This window comes from Phyllobates terribilis, unplaced genomic scaffold (genome assembly GCF_046119375.1).
Source record: "Phyllobates terribilis strain yellow unplaced genomic scaffold, ASM4611937v1 Scaffold_7__3_contigs__length_470593459, whole genome shotgun sequence".
Taxonomy (NCBI): Eukaryota; Metazoa; Chordata; class Amphibia; order Anura; family Dendrobatidae; genus Phyllobates; species Phyllobates terribilis.
The window spans coordinates 349,047,859-349,065,905 of NW_027362767.1; the positions used below are offsets into that span (position 1 = coordinate 349,047,859).

The window sequence follows — 18,047 nt, forward strand, 5'->3', positions numbered from 1 at the left end:
CAGCGCAGGTCCTTCAGTCCACCTTGATCTGCCGGCAAGCGAAAACAAACACACCGCGGTCCATCAGAAGGTAAGTATAATGTTTATTTTTTATTTTATTCTTTTTTTACAGGTACTATGGTACCCGGGTTCAGAGGAGAGTCTCCTCTTCTCTAAACCCGGGTACCATCCGCACATTGAAACGCTTGGTTTCCGCATGTACAGATGCAGTGATGCGGATTCCATGCGTTCCAATGCAAGTCAATGGCGGCGAAAACGCCGCGCTTCCGCAAAATAATTGGCAGTGCTGCGTTTTTTTCCACAATGATAATCCGCAGCGGAAATTTCCGCAGCATGTGCACAGCACATGCGGATTATCATTGGGGAACATGGCAAGCCTTCTACCAAGCATTTTTTAAACGTTTCAGCAGCGGAAATGGGCACACAGCCTAAGGCCTAGGCCACAAGTCGAGATGCATCGAATCAAGACTCCGGGGGCCATCAGAAGGTAAGTATATATATATTTTTTAATTTTTTACCATTCTTTATGGTCACACTATATAAATCCATGCCATTTGTATGGATTTATATAGTGTGACCAAGTTATCAAGCACTTTCCAAGTAACGCTAAAATCGCTTGGAAAGCGCTTGTCAACCCACATGCGGAAATGCATGTGAAGAACGCTTCACATCCGCTTGTTACTGGCAGGAAAAACGCATGTACAATCCGCATGCGTTTTTTCTGCCAGGGAGATGCAGAAACGCTCAGGAAAAATCCGGAGCATTTCTGCATCGTGGGCACATAGCCTGACTGTGAAAAAGTTTTTTGTAATATCTAATCTGTATCTTCTCCCTCTCTACACTGTGATATCCCTTCAGATATTTTGTAGACAGCTATTAAGTCTCCTCTTAGCCTTCTTTTTTGCAAGCTAAACATTCCCAGATCCTTTAACTGTTCCTCTTAGGACATAGTTTGCAGTAAGCTCACCATGACGGTAGCTCTTCTCTGAACTTGCTCCACTTGTTCAATGTCTTTGTGGTGCCCAGAACTGTACACAGTATTCCAGATGAGGTCTGACCAAGGAGGAGTAGAGGGGGATAATTACTTCACGTGATCTAGACTCTATGCTTCACTTAATACATCCCAGAACTGTGTTTGCCTTTTTTGCTGCGTTATCACACTGTTGACTCATGTGCAGTCTGTGATCTATTAGTATACGCAAGCCATTTTCACACGTGCTGTTGCTTAGTTCTATTCCTCCCATTCTGTATATGTATTTTTCATTTTTTTTTACCCGAATATAGAATCTTGCATTTCTTCCTGATAAATACCATTCTATTAGTCGCTGCCCATTTTTCAAGCTTATCTAGATCCTTCTGAATCCTTTCTCTGTCTTGTCTAGTGTTTGCTATCCTTCCTAGCTTTGCATAATCTACAAATTTGATTAGTTTACTTTCAGTTCCAGCATCCAGAATCCATCATTCATTATAGAATCAGCAGTATCACAATACAAAATAACTCAAAAAGTCACTAAAAACTTCATATCCCAAATAGTGCTCAATGTTGACCTGTAGACATGCTGAGACAAGTATAGGGCTATCCGCACAAAGCACGTGCATTTCATATCTATCAAAAGGTGGTTTTAAGGGTTTTATTTTTGTTTTGTCTTGGGGGCTATATTGTTGTCTTTATTATATTTATGCACTAGTCTACATATATGGATTAACAAAGTATATTTTCTATTAGTATTGTGCTTGATATTTATTGGTACACACTCATCTAACAACTGCATAGGGAATATCACATGTAGCTGACAAAAGACTGATGCAAATAGAACATATAAAAATGATACTGAAATGTAATAATAAAAAGAGCATGAAATAAATATTATGATCTCATATTCCGTACATGTAATATACTATATAAGATAGTTACCTACATACTATGCTATTATTATTACTATTATTATTATTATAGCTGAAGAATGCTACTGACTTTCTTATGGCACAACAAACCGGTGTTCCTGATACAGGAGAGAATATATCTGAGGTCAAGCAGAGAATAGTAGAATTGGGTAACATTGAAGAGAGGTCAAAGGTAAGACTGCTCATCTCTGCCATGTCTTCTGTAAAGCTTTTCATAATGATCTTCTACAGTATACCATAGCTAAGCTTTACTTCACCTGGACCTAAAGTTCAGATTACAACCCTCATCCTGTATTTAAATACCTGGCCCAGACAACATGGATTGTTGGCCCCACCTGTGGCACCCAACTCACGTGGCATGTGCCCTGGTTGTACAATATTAAAAAAAAAATTGAAAATGGTCAAGAATTCGAAAGTTACATCCTATTTAACTGCTTTTTTAATATAAGTTTGGTCAATACTATGAATGTAACCCATTGTTATCTCACAGGAATTAATGATAAGGTCACAAATGGTGATTTTACATGGACACCAGCTTTCAGCAAATCATCATTATGCACTAAACCTAATCTGCCAGCAATGCAACGAGCTAAGGCATGCATCAGACATCTTATCTGAGGAAGTAAGAAGGAAGCTGGCTCATCTTTCCACGACACATGAACTACATGTTCGACTGCAGCAGGTAACATTGAATCTTCCAATATTTCAATGTCAGGTATAGTGAAGTCAAAAGTACTCAGATTCACCTGTCGAAAGTACTCACCTATAAAAATAATCACCTGTGGATTTACTCACCTATAGAAGTAATCATCTGTGGTTTACTCATCTATAAAAATAATCACCTATAGAAAGTATTCACCTACAAAAATAATCACCTGTGGATTTACTCACCTATAGAAATAATCACCTGTAGATTTACTTACATATAGAAATTATCACCTGTAGATTTACTCCATTTATAAAAATAATCATCTGTGGATTTAGTCACCTATAAAAAAAATCACCTGTAGAAAGTATCCACCTATAAAAATAATTACCTGTATATTTACTTACATATAGAAATAATTGCCTGTAGATGTATTTGTAGCGCCCCGAGGGTTCGGCCACTACAGGGGTATTGCACCTCTGCCAGAGGTGTGATATTCCACTCCCAGGTAAGGATGGAGTATGGATCAAGGCTCAGTAGGCTGCATGCAGCACACACACCCCATTTCCGAGGGACAGCTCAACGGTGCTCCCACTAGACAGAAGTGCAGGCACGACCGACCATGTCCCTGCTGGAGTGGGGAGGGGGGTGGAACACCCAGTGCTGTAGGAGCAGATAGGGGTTGGTTCCTGAGCGTAGGAAGGAGCTCATTGGTTGCTAGTCACCTGGGCTCATGGCTAGAGGGAGGCATAAAAGGTGGGCACCATCTTAGATCTAGGTTCGTTCTGTGGAGAGGAGAAGACAGGGAGCAGCAGCTCAGGCTGAGTGCTGCTCCAGAGGCAGGCCTAGGGAAGAGGCCGGGGCCTGAGAGGAGAAGGAGAAGTGGGCCTGGAGAAGAGGCCGAGGAGGAGGTGAAGGGGAGCTGAGATTCTGGCTCATCTCAGCTCCAAGAGAAAGGAACAGAAACAGAAAGGAGCTGCAAAGAAGGAGAGACGGAGAAACAGAAGGGCTCAGGAACAAGAAGGTGGAAGGGACCCTAAGAGCCCATGAGAATCCAGGGTGCAGGGTCAGGCAGATTAAGGGTACCGGATCCCAAGTTGGTGGAGGAGAAACAACCCTCAGCCAAAGACCGGTCGTCGTGATCATATATTGGTGCGACACCTCATCAAACCTGCTAGGAAGGCACCATATAGGACGGCGGAGGACGGGGCCCACGTTTAACCGCACAGGTCCGCGGCAGCTGGACAAAAGTGGGTCACTGGTGAGGCAGGCCAGAGAAAGGATAAAAGGGGGTCCTGTGCCATGCTCCTGAACTGCCTGGGAGTTGACCGAGCCCCTCACCTGGTGGACGCAGCACGGCTCGGGCGGTCACTGCTGGCCGAAGTGACCTGGAACAAACGAACTGTGAGTAAAGATCCTGGAATGTAACTTGTTGTCTGTGTGCTCCTTCGCGCCTCCAGCACTATCAGCACCGGGACTCGCACTACCATCACTCCCAACATCCACTACACTGCCCTGGGTCTGCACTCTTCTCGTGGGGAGTCACATCACCTCAGCTGCACCCATCATCAGCCCCAGCGGACTGCCTTGCAGCGGCGGTTCCTAATAACTGCAATCCACGGGTGGCGTAGTCGGACATTATTTGGAGCGCATAGCAGACTACCATTGGCCTGACCACCCTGAGCCGCGGGACCTGGCCGCCACTGCTACTACCCCCATCGTTCCCCTATCGCCCGGATCCGCGTGCCCCACGGCCCAGGGGGCGAGTCATATTCACCTATAAAAATCATCACCTGTGGATTTACTCACCAGTACAAATAATCACCTGTAGATTTACTTACATATAGAAATAATCATCTGTGGTTTTATTCACCTATAAAAAGAATCTCCTGTAGAAAGTATTCACCTATAAAAAGAATCACCTGTGGATTTACTCACCAATATAAATAATCATCTGTGGATTCATTCACATATAGAAATAATCATCTGTAGATTTATTCACCTATAAAAAGAATCTCCTGTAGAAAGTATTCACCTATAGAAAGAATCACCTGTGGATTTACTCACCAATATAAATAATCACATGTGAATTTACTCACATATAGTTCTAAAGACGGTACCAGCTCATCCTTTAACATGTCTATATAAAATGCTAGCAGATAATTTTCGGTGGAATTTTTTTTCTAATTATGGTCATTTCTGTTGAGTGATAAAAAAATTGTAGATTTTGTAAAAATATTATTTTTCTTCGTTATTGTTAGATTCACTTATTTGGTAGGGACAGTGGTGGATTGAGCAAGGTATGCAAACACGTTAGCATTGTTATTTCTCTTTCAGTTAATCGCTATGATGGGCAGATTTTTGTCCACCGCTTTCATATATATGTCATGCTAAGGGCTCACAGACAAATTTTGGCGCAGTATGTCTGTATATTTCTGATTTCATACCAATGCATAAAACATTTGGTGCTCTTCAGTTACGTACAAATCTGAAAGAAGACAAAATGCACCAATGCATATGAGTGTAGATGTTCTCCTACCGATGTTCTCCTACTTGCTTCTAGAGGAGAATATCACCATACGTATGGAGTCTGACGGACTCCACAGCTCCATACTAAAGAAGCACTGCCGGACAGGCATTGTGCTAGTGTCCATAAGCCCTTGTACTTGGTCTGAGGTCTCGTCTTTGTTTATTACCAGTTTTATACTTACTAAATGTTCAGGATGAAGTTGTCAACATCTGTCATTAGAAGCTTCTTCAAGCTTTTTTTTTTAACCTTAAAAAAGTTCATATATGCTGTTTTATTCCAGGCACTTGAAAGCTGTGATAAAGGTGCATACTTTCTAGCTAACCAGCAAATGGACAAGTGCCAGTCAAGAGAAGGGGCTCAGAGAGCTTTACAAGATGTTGAGAAGTTTCTAGACAGCTCTGAACTGGATTTAAGTTTTGATCCACAGTCCTTACAGTATGATTTTGAGTCCATTCTGACGGACGAGTTGAAGGTAGCCGTTTTCATTTGTTATATTGTATGGTATGTGATTATGTTTCTGTAGGCTTAAGCGGACCTAATATACATTGAAAGAAATATTTGTTGGTAGTCTTGGCTCATGGACTACCACTTAAAATGGCTTAAGTAGGTTGTTCCATCAGGGCAACCTCTATTCTTATACTCTACTAAAGCATATGGATGTCCAAGAGGGGGCCCTTGTCTTTTGAACCACCCTACAAGCCAAAGTAGACATCACCTAACAAAAAGCTGCTTTGTGGCCATCTTGATGTACTACTACATGTATAAAAGAGGTTATCCGGTTCTTTTAAATTGACAGCCTATCCTTTGGATAGGCCACCAATATTAGAAATGTGGGGATTCTGAAACTTGCCCAAAATAAGATTCAGCTGCTACAAGTTTTTCATATCATCCCAGCCACTGGAGTATGGCAGAGCACTCTTCTTTATCCTTTACTCATTTGTTTGGGATAGAAGGGAGATGTGATCCTCCGTCTGTTCCTCTCTTTTTTTATTATTACAGAAGTTATGCAATTTCATTTAATTCATGGAAAGTAAAAGGTCAGATAAAGTTGGGCTTTATCTTCTTCTGGGTTCCATAAGAGCTACATGTTGTCTAAACACTGACTCCACTATATATGTGAAGGTCCTATTGTCCGAAGTCATTACACCTAATAGTTGAGGCATTCCTTCTAACTTAACTGACTTACTGCTGTAGAGTAAAGTACAATTGGACAGAAATAGTTAACTATGATAAAAGAATGAGTATATGATAATTGCATAGTGCTTAATGGTTAAAAAAAACATTATTGGATACACTTTTTTAAACCAATTAAAGTCTGCAGCTGCACTTCCTTAATGAACACCCTTGAGATGATTTTGATCTACTTTTCAATAGTCCAAATTGAAATTCATGCTGAACGTCTACCAAAAAAAGTTTAGAAAAAAGTTCAGAAAGTTCTATATATTTCTTGTTGTACAAGAAAGTGAACTCATTGCACAGCTAATAGTCAACATATAAAGAGGGGAGGGCTTATAAATAAAGCATCCTAAAGGAGACCCATTTGATCACTGTCTACTTACATGTTGTGATCTCTGAAAGAACTCTTTTACCCCTTGTTTGCTATCAATCTAGTTCCTTACAAAGGGTCATGTTCTTTCCCTCAATATCAAAGGGAATGGGGACCAAGTAAGGCTGAACCCACCCTGTCCAAGAGCCTCTTAGCAGCAGCCTGGACTGCTCATATAGTATGTATGCCTTTGCACATTATACATAGGTTTATTTCATTAACATTTATTAAAGGGAGTTTGTCAGCACAAAAAAAGTGTTCAAATCAAGCATAGGTGTGCGATGCACCCTTGGCGTGGCATGCGATACATTGCACCTTACCTACTACTTGTTTTCCATCTATCTTGACACATTTTCCTTGATTGACACTTTTGGCTTTACAGCTGTCAGAAAAGGGCAGAGCTATTTGGAAAACAAGTAGGTGGGAAGGTGCACTAAACTGTCCGGCCACGCCAAGGGTGCACCAAGAGCCTGTGTTGGTTTGAACAGTCATTTTGTCCTGACGGGCTAATTTTAAGATGACTATCAAAGTCCTACATCTTTCTGTATTTTTCCATCTCCAACATCAAATTAAATGTATAAAAAATATCATGTATATGAATAATAAATATAAATAGGTAGAAAACTGATAGGGAAGACATCAATGCAACTTTGGAGTTTTACAAAAGATTTCCGTTCAAGTAATTTTTAAAGTTTCATAGCTAAATATTGGTTAATGTCCATAATAAAATTTTTAAACTGTAACTGAGAAATGTAACATGTAATATATGTAGCAAATATGGCTGCTGTGCACAATAACAAAAAACAATATGGCATTTTATCCTTGTAACCCACAAGATACACTATATTCTCTGCTTTAGTAAAATCCTATCACTTCTCTTGAACCCCAAACAAATGCATCCTGGACAAATCCACCATGCATGGAAGTTAACAAGTAGCCCTGGGGCCCTATAGCAAAACTTGAAATGCTTATGATTATTTTTGCGTCCATACAATCTTCTCTTGGGTCTCTGCTCATTCACACTCACTCTTTCTCTTTCCGATTCCAAAATCCATAGTGATCAATAAGTGCTCTGTAATTGATTTTAGTAATTTAACCAACTGTTCAAGAATTTCCATGTACTGATGTACTGATGTAGCAGCTGCCAACTTGACGACTGCTGGGCTATGCTAATTAGTTTAGGGAGTCTTCACCATTTGTGTAACATGGCCGTTCCCATTTTAGATGTCAGGTTAGTGGCTGTTACGTTTGTCTGGTAATTTTTTCAACAACAAAAAAAATGTATTGTCCCTGTGAAAAGTTTCAAAATATTATTGAAAACGTAATTAGACTTATCTAAGAAGAGCACCAGGGCCAACATTTTTTAGTAAGTCATAATTGTGATAATTTGGATTTTCTTTTATAATTTTGACTTAAAGAATAAATATTCTGCCTTCCAAAAAGACTGTTTCAATGAAGAATAATCTGATCTGGTCTATGTCCAGCTTCCTGAAATGCTTACAGAATTTGACAGATGATTGTTGTTTTTGACAATTTCTTGACAGTATTTTATCATAATTCTTGGCAGTTTAGGAGCCTCCATAAATGTTTGTATTTTTCTCATTTATTAGGCTCAAATTCAAGCTGTCCAAGCCAAGATTGAGAATGTCAGAGAACTCTTTGAAAACCGTCAAAGTTGTCTCAAGAAGTTGGCTGATAAACAAGTGCGGCCAGTCCAGTTAGTAGCTCCTCGTCCTGAGAATCCCCCTAGAGCTAAATCACCTCTTTTTTCTCCAAAGCATGGTAAATTGTTTATATAATGTCTGAACTTTGTATAGAATTAGATCCTGGATCTGCACGTTCTGAAGATGTTTCCTATATATATCGTATCTGCACAAACAGAATATAATTTAGTATATTCCAGATAGACACAAAGTCAATATACTCCTTCCAGATAGACACAAAGTCTTTTCCCCCAAATGTATTTGTATTATTCACTGTTCATGCAGCCAACTTGTTACTGACGTCCCTGATATCTCTTTGATAAGGTATACTGTTAACTTACAGACCAAAATGATTAGCCCAATTACGCTTCTGATGGTTGAGAATTAGGCTGGCATGATGGCATCTTTTACTGCGACGCTTGTCGAACAACCAAAGTTTCTTGGGTGCTGCTGCTATATCGCAGCGCAATACAAGTGAATGGGGTCACATTGTAACCCTGAGGGTACCGCAGCCATGACTAGCTTGTCACAGTACCCTCAGGGTAGCAATGTGACCCCACTCTCTATTATTGCACTGCTATATAGTAGCGACACCTAGCGAACTTTGGTCACGTGACAACTATCGCTGTCAAAGTCATCATCTAACCCCCAGCTTTAATGTCTTTTCCTCAGTCTTCGGCATACACAGAACCCTGGCTTTATTTATTAGTAGAAAGTCAATGGAAAGAACATCCTGTGTGTCTTTTTTTGCTGCTCATGGCATTTTTCTTAAAGAGGACCTTTCAGCAAATGTTTCATGTTGCACTGAACAACACCATGTAATTGTGGCTGCAGAGCTGAACAAAACTTTTTTTTTTTAATTTCACCTCTCCATTGAGGAGATATTAACAATCAAATATTTGGCACCTAATGAGTCAACCATTAAGTCCAAGTGGGTGTTATTAAATATTTTCACTGGGGGCGTGGACTTCTGCCTCCTCTATAATGCTGACCAATCATGAGCAGGCGGCAATGTAGAAGTATAGAAGGACCTGTGATGATGTTACCAAGGTCACATGACTTGTGTCCACAGTTGCTACCAGCCGGAGTTTGCCGCCTTAATAAGCACTGACGAAATATTACAAGCACTGAAGTGTGGAGCTATTAATTCCAGTTAATATTTCCAAAACTTCTGTGCAGTGTAATATATTTTGAGTACTTATTTAGGCTGCACACTCAGGATGGCAGGGTCTGCGGACTCAGGTAATGTGACCTTGGTGACATCATCACAGGTCTTTCTGCTCTTCTATGTTGCTGCCTGCATATGATTGGTCAGTGTCACAAAGGAGGCAGAAGTACACGCCCCCAGTGAAAGCTGTCTGATAACACCCACATGGACTTAACTCATTGGGTGCCAAGTATTTGATTGCTAATATCTCTGCAAAGGAGAGGTGAAATAAAAAAAAGAAAAAACATTTTATTCCGCTCTGTAGCCACTATTACATCATGTTTCCAGTTCAACATGAAAAATTTGGTGAAAGGTTATCTTTAACAGTTGAAGGAGGTACAGACATCCTTACAAATTTGCTATAATTTACACTACAAAGTGTTGGAAATGATTGTGCAGATCCGGGCTTGTGTATATCTAATTTTCTGGTGCGTGCACAGCAAGCACAGCTAGACACGTATTATTCAAGCGTGATTTTTAGTAATACTCTAGTAAATAATGCCGATCTTAATAAATTCCACCCACTGACTGCTCCAAAATGTTTACATTTTGAATAATGAATGCTGAAATGGGACTGATAAGCCATCCCTTAGTTTAGTTTGCTCGTATTCATCGGGAAAAGTAATTATAACCTTTATATAATGTTACATCACATAACATGTATGTAAATATGAATAAACTGTACTTTTTTGCTCGTTCCCATATTTTGATTCTGCATTCTTACATTGGGCATGCTGTAATTTTTTGTTTCTAATCACCCGACAATTGTAATAAAGTCTACTTTATTTTGAAATAAAGGTATGGATTTCAATTCAAGTCTGAAGTTTTCATTTGACATAACATTGCCTGGAAAAAGGACCACGAGAAAAATGCAAACTTCTCGCAAGGTAACAAAATACACATGTCGAGAATCTATTTAAGACAAACAAATCCTAGAGAATAAAAAATCAAATTGTGTTGCAAAGTGCACAAACTTTTTACTATTCATGTGAAATACAATGTTGCAATTAATCTTGATCTTCTGGTTCACTCGAGCACAGACCAGGGTGGAGGGGAGGTACAGCATGGTCAGGTATGAAGAAGTCATGACTGTGGAGCAAGTGAAGTCAGTCACTACAAGTACCCATACACATGACATAACTGTTGGCTTGCTTCGCTATGTTTCGCCATATTTCCCTACTTCCCCACACATTGCAGAGGGATCATGTGTTCTCTATGGGGACAGCGAAGCAAGCTCCTGCCAGATACCTCTGCCAGTAGATCTACCTGGAGATCAAAATGATTGGGTGTTTGGGAGCAATATACCTAATATAGTTGGCCAATCCAAATGAAACTGGCAAATTCGACCCACATTAATCTAATCGGAGTCTTAAAGGGGTGTTCTCAAGTTTGAAAATTATCTCCTATTCAAAGAATAGGGCTAACTTTCTGATTGCTAAGGTCTGTCCGACCTGGCCCCCAACAACCAGGAAAACCAGGGCTCTGAAGAGTCCTGGTTGCACAGAGCGGAGGTCGATCATGTGCAATGTCTCTTCTTTCATTCTGATAGGAACCCAGAAAATCAGCCGAGCACTGCTCTTGGCAATCTCCGCCACTCCCATTAAGAAGGAATGGAGCCATAATGATTAACTTTGCTTCATTCAGCATTCAGCAAGAGCTCTTTAATGCCCCAGTTCTCAGGTTCAGGGGGGGGGGTCATGGCGGTTGCATGTGTGGCAATTGGAAAGTTATCCTCTACTCTGTGGATAAGGAATAACTTTTAAACTTGAGAACACTTCTTTAAATGCAGCTGATACCACCATTATGGGGTCCTGGAGAAATTTAAACAGGCATGTGATAAAAATTTGCAACAAATTCCTCTGCTCAGCACCTATGTATATCCCTGATTCCCTGCTATTTCATCTTAACTAGGGCTCTGTAAAATGTAAATTAATATTAAGAACGTTTTGACACTTCTGCTCTATACCATACAAACTTTGTAGCTATCCAATACATGTATTAGATAAGTTATCATTCATTAAATTATATATAATTCAATTATTTGATTTTTTTAAAACATTTCTTGTGTACTATTTTCTCCAAATTTTAATAACACTTTAACAGAGAATATTGGATTTGATAATCATGGGTTTTAATGATAATTATATGTAATGCTCCTCGTTATTCTGCAAAGAAAGACAAATGCCTTAAAAACCTCCCTGCAGATAAATATTCCCAGCCACACAAACATTGTAAAAATTGTTTTAGTTTTCTATCATTGAAACGATATATCAAAGTTTCTGAGAATCCAAACACAATTGGAATAACACATCAGAGTTCTCTCCCTGTTTAGTGCAGATAAGGTATTTCCAACAGGATCTTATTAAATGATTATTAAACTCCAGAGTATGTTCTAGTTACAAGGAATTAAAGAGGTTGTCCACTATTTTTTCATTCAACAGCTCCACAATCGAGCTGTTCCGGTCGGCGGCCGCTGCCGTCACCAACAACAGCTGATCGATGGGATAGGATAGGTCATCAATGAAAAAGTAGTGGACAATCTCTTTAATGGTCAACAGCTGAAAGTTTTCAGGTCTTATAGATGTACTTATAAAATCTGCACTCAGATACCAAATATTCATAGTTAAAAACAAGGAACTGTACAAAAGCTACTAGTCTATGACAATCGGTTTTCATCCACGATAGATATAATTATGTAGTTTTCCATATTATCTGGATTACATAAGGAAAAATAACGACGTGTGGGAATTGCACTCTTAGGAAAACATACACTCCAGTGCTAGTACCAGGAAAGCAACATATATATTTTTTAAGAAATATATGTTCCCTGTGCATTGCGTTTCAGGATGCTAAAAGTCAAGTTGCAATGGTTGAGAAGTTAGTGAAATGGTTAAGTGTCTGATAACGCTCAAAGAATTGCTTGATTATGTCATCAAAATACTTTTTAGGGCGTGTTCACACTTGATTTTGCAATATTAAACAGCCTCCAATTAATCATTATTTACCAATCAGCGGTCTTTTAATAGCCTGCTGATAAAGGTAGACTGTGCTACTGACGCACAATGAATGATCTTTAATAGATCGTTAAGCGCTCATAGGCTGCCATTGTTCTTGGCAGCAGAAGTCTTGTACATACAGGACGATGAGCTGCCAAGAACGATGATCCTTTGTGCAGCACCCAATGACCAAGCGCTTTGCTCATTCTTTGTGTGATCGGCAGCTTGATTAGATTGCAAGATTATCGTGAAATAAAAGGAATCTTCCAGTCTAAGTTGAATTTGAGGTCACTGCACATTTTACTACTTGTTCCATCCTACCCAAAACTCTTATTGAGAGCTAGAGAAAAGAAATAGTTGTTTGCTTCATTCACCTACTATCCATGCACTCCTGTTTGTTACCGTTGCGAATCCAACCTCTACTCTATCGGACGACATGGTACGTTATCTGCTTCAGTAACGATTCTGATGGTTAGTGATGTGTTCAACTTCCATCCATGGTGGTCGGTAACATACTTCATGGTATAATCATTGCCAGTCCTTGATGGCCCAAGTCATAGATCTTTATTTTTCATGATCTTCCTTATGGCAAAACTGTGTCTGATCTTTTATGGTCCAGTGGGGAACCAATGTTATAGCGAGTCTGTCAGCTGCATTGATCCTGCTATTTAGGGGGCAAAAATAATTTCATAAGAGTTTTTGAAGTATATCACATATTCTAGAACATATCAAAAGAGAGTTAAAATCAAGTTATTGTCAAATGTGGATTGTAACAATAGGTTTTGCATATATTTATATACTAAATGTGACTAATGTTCTATTTTTCATACAATTTTTTCCCTCTCTCGTTTCAGATTGAAGTGATGCATGACTATCAAGAGAAAAGAAACTCATTGCAATTCTTTATATCAGAAAGCGAGGATAGTTTGGATATACTTAAAGGGTAATTGTTGCGTCCTTTTTCTATAAAGAGTTTAACAAATCAACCAATTTTAACCCACTTATACTAAAAAATTTGGATCAGTATTGAGTAAAGGTAAAGGTAAACTAACAGAATGGTTTTTAACAGGGAGAAATGCAAAGTCCAACATCTGGGCAAGAAAAATGAAAAAAGCATATACAGAATGGGAGGAATAGGGCTAAGCCACAGCACATGTGAAAAAGACTTGGGTATACTAATTGATCACAGACTGAACATGAGTCAACAGTGTGATGCAGCAGCAAAAAAGGCAAATACAATTCTAGGTTGCATTAACAGAAGCATAGAGTCTAGATCACGTGAAGTAATTATCCCTGTCTACTCCTCCTTGGTCAGACCTCATCTGGAATACTGTGTCCAGTTCTGGGCACCACATTTTAAAAAAGACATCGAAAAACTGGAGCAATTTCAGAGAAGGCCTACCAGGATGGTGACTGGTCTACAAACAATGTCCTATGAGGAACGGTTTGAGAATCTGGGAATGTTTAGCTTGCAAAAGAGAAGACTGAGAGGAGACTTAATAGCTGTCTACAAATATCTGAAGGGATGTCACACTGTAGAGGGATCAGCTTTATTCTCATTTGCACAAGGAAAGACTAGAAGCAATGGGATGAAACTGAATGGGAGAAGATTCAGATTAGATATTAGAAAAAATTTTTTGACAGTGAGGGTGATCAATGAGTGAAACAGGCGGCCACAAGAGGTGGTGAGTTCCCCTTCAATGGAAGTCTTCAAACAGAGGCTGGATAGACATCTGTCTGAGATGGTTTAGTGACTCCTGCATTGAGCAGGGGGTTGGACACGATGACCCTGGAGGTCCCTTCCAACTGTAATATTCTATGATTCTATGAAAGACAGAGTGGAAGGACACAAGTCAGGTTGAAAAATGAATTTGCTCATAGTGAGATCAACATTGACTAGTGTTGAGCGAGTATGTTCTGTTCCGAGTATGCTCGGGCGAGCTCTGAGTAGTTACAGCTGCTCGGTGTTATGTTTGAATCGCTCCCGTGTGCATGATTTGCAACTGTTTGACAGCTTTATTACATGTGAGCAATGTGTAAGAAATAGACATTCCTCACATGTAATAAAACTGTCACACAGTCGCAAATCATGCACACGGGAGCGATTCAAACATATCACTGAGCAGCTGTAAATACTCGGAGCTCGGCCCGAGCATACTCGGCGAAAGGCTTAATAGAACATACTCGCTCAACACTAACATTGACCCAAATTATGCATTCATTGCTAAAGTGAGAGAATGAAGTTACGCACACTTCCGCCATAATTCTTTAGTTTCTAATTAAGAATTATTTGTAGGGATGTAAGATTGAGTCATTATTTACTGACCCTCTGAATATTTTTTAGAAGTAGAGATCTAGGTTGAATCATACAGCCTGAGCCTATTTTATATGTATGACAAGGTCACCACAGGAAAATCAAGCATAGAATTTGGAGGAATAAGGAAATTACAAAAATCTAAATTCTATTATTGACATTTATCTAAAATAAGAGAAAAAAAAGCCAGACTATATGTATTTTACTGGAATAGAATATGTTCATATGTAATGTATCAAAGTAACTTAATTTTCCGCCTTTGTTCTACAATTCCTTGCACTGGAAATGTTTTATTTCCAGATGACATACAAATTTAATAGATTTTAACTGATTTTGCTTTTGTTTCAGACATGTCATCCATGAGCTAGTAGAAACTGAGAGGATTTATGTGGAAGAGCTTTACACTATTTTATTGGTATGTAACCATTGACTTTCTGGTGCTGTTTTAGGGGCCATGTGGTTGCCTGGGATTGGTATGAGAATTGCACTATTAAGGTGCATTGTAAGTGCTACTTTGACGAGGCCAAAAGTGGCTTATACAGTTATTGGTCACTGTGATATTTGCAAGATGGCCATTTTTTAAAAATGCAGTAGTGCACAATGTAAAATGCGTAGTCTCCTCATAATTTCTTATTTATAATAGTTCAGATTGTTGCATTAGCTTTAAAGGACACCTTGGGGTAAAGCAGAACTTTTAGTTTGGTTAACATCCAGCAACATCTAGAAGGTTTTATAAAATGGCAACTTGATGAATTGTAATGCAGGTGCCGGAATGCAACGCACAGAGACACAAGGCGAGAACAGTCAGAGATGATTGTAAACAGTTTTATACAACAGGTATACTGAAACAAGGGATTAGCAACAAGGGTAATGAACAGTGGTTTGAAATATCAGAAAAATACGAAATTTCTCAAAGTAAGGCGCAGTCTCTTAAAATAAGGTGCAGTCTCTTAAAATAAGGTGATGCCCTTAAGCATGAGAAGCACCACACAAGTTCTTTAACCGTGAATTTGGCCCTAGCGGGGGTCACCGGTTATTCCCGCTAGGCCGTGAGTCTCTTTCCGGATGAATTCAATTAGATCACGTTGTGCTACTTTAGCCCCAACCGTCCACCTCCCAACCTGAGTACTTAAACCCAATTGTCCCTGGTACCGTGGGTGAGCAGTGGAAGTGACGGCCCTGCTCACGTATGCAGCTCCTCTCTGCTTGGCTGTTGGGGGCAGTCTCTCGAGCCTTGGATAGGGGGGTCCAGGCCTCGTCGGGTTCCGCAAACTCACTCAGCACCGCGATCAGGTTCCTAGTATCCTCAGCAGGCACAGCACTCGAGTCACAACTGTGAGGGATCCGGAGCTCTTTTACCGGTGCCCGGCTGGAGCACCTCTCAGGCCTCTGGATTTGGCCTGTCACGCGGGGTTTCTCAGGACGCAGGGAGCACGTCTGCTCCTCTCTGCTGCTTGGCGCCAAAGACCCCTCAGGTTTGGCGCTGGCCTCTTATCTCTCTGAACTCCTTCCTGGAAGTCACCTGATCGGGTCCAGCCTCTGAATCTGCCCTCCCTGCAACTTCCTTTGTATATTTTGGTTCCGCTTTACTGTCTCTGGCCAGTAGATGGCAGTCTCGCTCCATCCTTGAAACGTCATGTTGAAGTTCTTTTACAAGCTTTTTTGCTCGTTCTACATTCCTCCCTCCTTTTTGCTCGCCAGTCCTCGGGCAAGTGGACTCCTCGCAGAATTGATGTCTCCTTCCAGGCAGTGCAAGCTCAGACAGGAGTTGGGCACACTCCTGCGTTTTCTGTTGGATTCGAGACCAGATAAACTCTTCCTGAGCATACCGGTTAGGAGGAATTCCGGCATTAGCCCGCTCAGTTCTGTGGGGCTCTTCTTGCGGAGGAGACTCCGGGAGATCCGAGGAATCAACTACTGGGGATTGCAAATCATTTTCTGACTCATTCTGACTTCCACTCGGGAGTGGCACCAATGGTTCTGATGGGCCCAACTGCATTGTGGCCCATCCTTCTTCATCCCCCAAGGTTCCTGTATGTGGCACTTCAGCCAACACGTCTGAGCCCTGTTACAGACTTCTGCTTCAGAGGAGCAAGGTTGCAACATATTACGGTGCAACACCCTGGATGTCGCGGCGTCATCCCCTTCGGGCCTAACCTCGTAGACGGGGTTGTCTGGGAGAACCTTCTTCACCACCCGATATGGTATTGCCTCCCAACGATGGTCCAGCTTACTCCCAAATCGTTTAGCCCTCACCAGCACTCGGTCTCCTGGCTGAAGCGATCCACCTGTGGTCGGGGGCCGAACTGCATGCTCTACTTCCTGAAACTTCTGAGCAACCAGTCTTCTCATGGTATGGAGTCGACGCTGGTGTTCTCGAATCCAGGTACTTGGGCTACTGCCCGGACCGGGGTCTTCTGAGTCTAGCTCCAGTTCGGTGATTTCTCGGCCACTTCTTCCAAACAGCAACAAGTAGGTGGTGTAGCCGGTGGTTGCATGAACTCGATTATTATACACCCACACCAGCTCGGACACGAATTCGGGCCACTTCATCTTTTTGTCCGCTTCCAGTGTTCGCAACATTTGCAACAGGGTTCGGTTAAAGCACTCGCATGCACCGTTCCCTTGCGGGTGGTAGGGCGTTGTCCGGGAGCGGTCGATCCCATAGATGCGGTATAGCTCATCCATCACTCGTCCTTGGAAGCAGGCCCCCTGGTCAGAATGTATTCGCTTCGGGCACCCATAAATCCGGATGAAATCTTGACAGATGGCCTTGGCTGCGGCTTCTGCCGTCTGATCTTTAGTGGGCGTCACTACTGCAAACTTGGTGAAGTGATCAGTCATGACTAAACAGTGTCCATAACTGTTGTATGAAGTTCCTACCATCAAGTAGTCAATCATCAAGACTTCCAAGGGGGCAGAAGTTCGGATGGTCTGAATGGGAGCTCTTTGCTCCGGGGGCTTGTTCAACTCACACTGGCGACATGTTCGGCAGACCCCCTCCACTTCTTGTCGCAGTTGAGGCCAATACACCAGCCGTTGCAACCACCGGAAGGTCTTTTCTACTCCGAAGTGAGCACCTCTTCTATGAGCTTCTTGGGCTAGCTGTGTTACTAGCGCTCCTGGAACTACCACTTGCCAGGTAACATCAAACTCTCGAGGCAGCTGGATTCTTCGGCATAGCAAGCCGTCCTTCAGGA

General features: G+C 41.1%; 1 protein-coding gene across 6 annotated transcripts in view; it reads left to right on the plus strand.

Annotated features, from left to right (window-relative positions):
* Positions 1 to 18,047, plus strand: part of MCF2 (MCF.2 cell line derived transforming sequence) — a 487,909-nt gene that overhangs the window by 144,066 nt on the left and 325,796 nt on the right. For all 6 annotated transcript variants that reach the window (XM_073641247.1, XM_073641248.1, XM_073641251.1 and 3 more), the window contains 7 exons: positions 1,958 to 2,077; positions 2,396 to 2,587; positions 5,362 to 5,553; positions 8,238 to 8,409; positions 10,336 to 10,424; positions 13,388 to 13,476; positions 15,196 to 15,262. In XM_073641247.1, the coding sequence (XP_073497348.1) occupies positions 1,958 to 2,077; positions 2,396 to 2,587; positions 5,362 to 5,553; positions 8,238 to 8,409; positions 10,336 to 10,424; positions 13,388 to 13,476; positions 15,196 to 15,262 (921 nt within the window). The remainder of the gene's footprint in view (positions 1 to 1,957; positions 2,078 to 2,395; positions 2,588 to 5,361; positions 5,554 to 8,237; positions 8,410 to 10,335; positions 10,425 to 13,387; positions 13,477 to 15,195; positions 15,263 to 18,047) is intronic.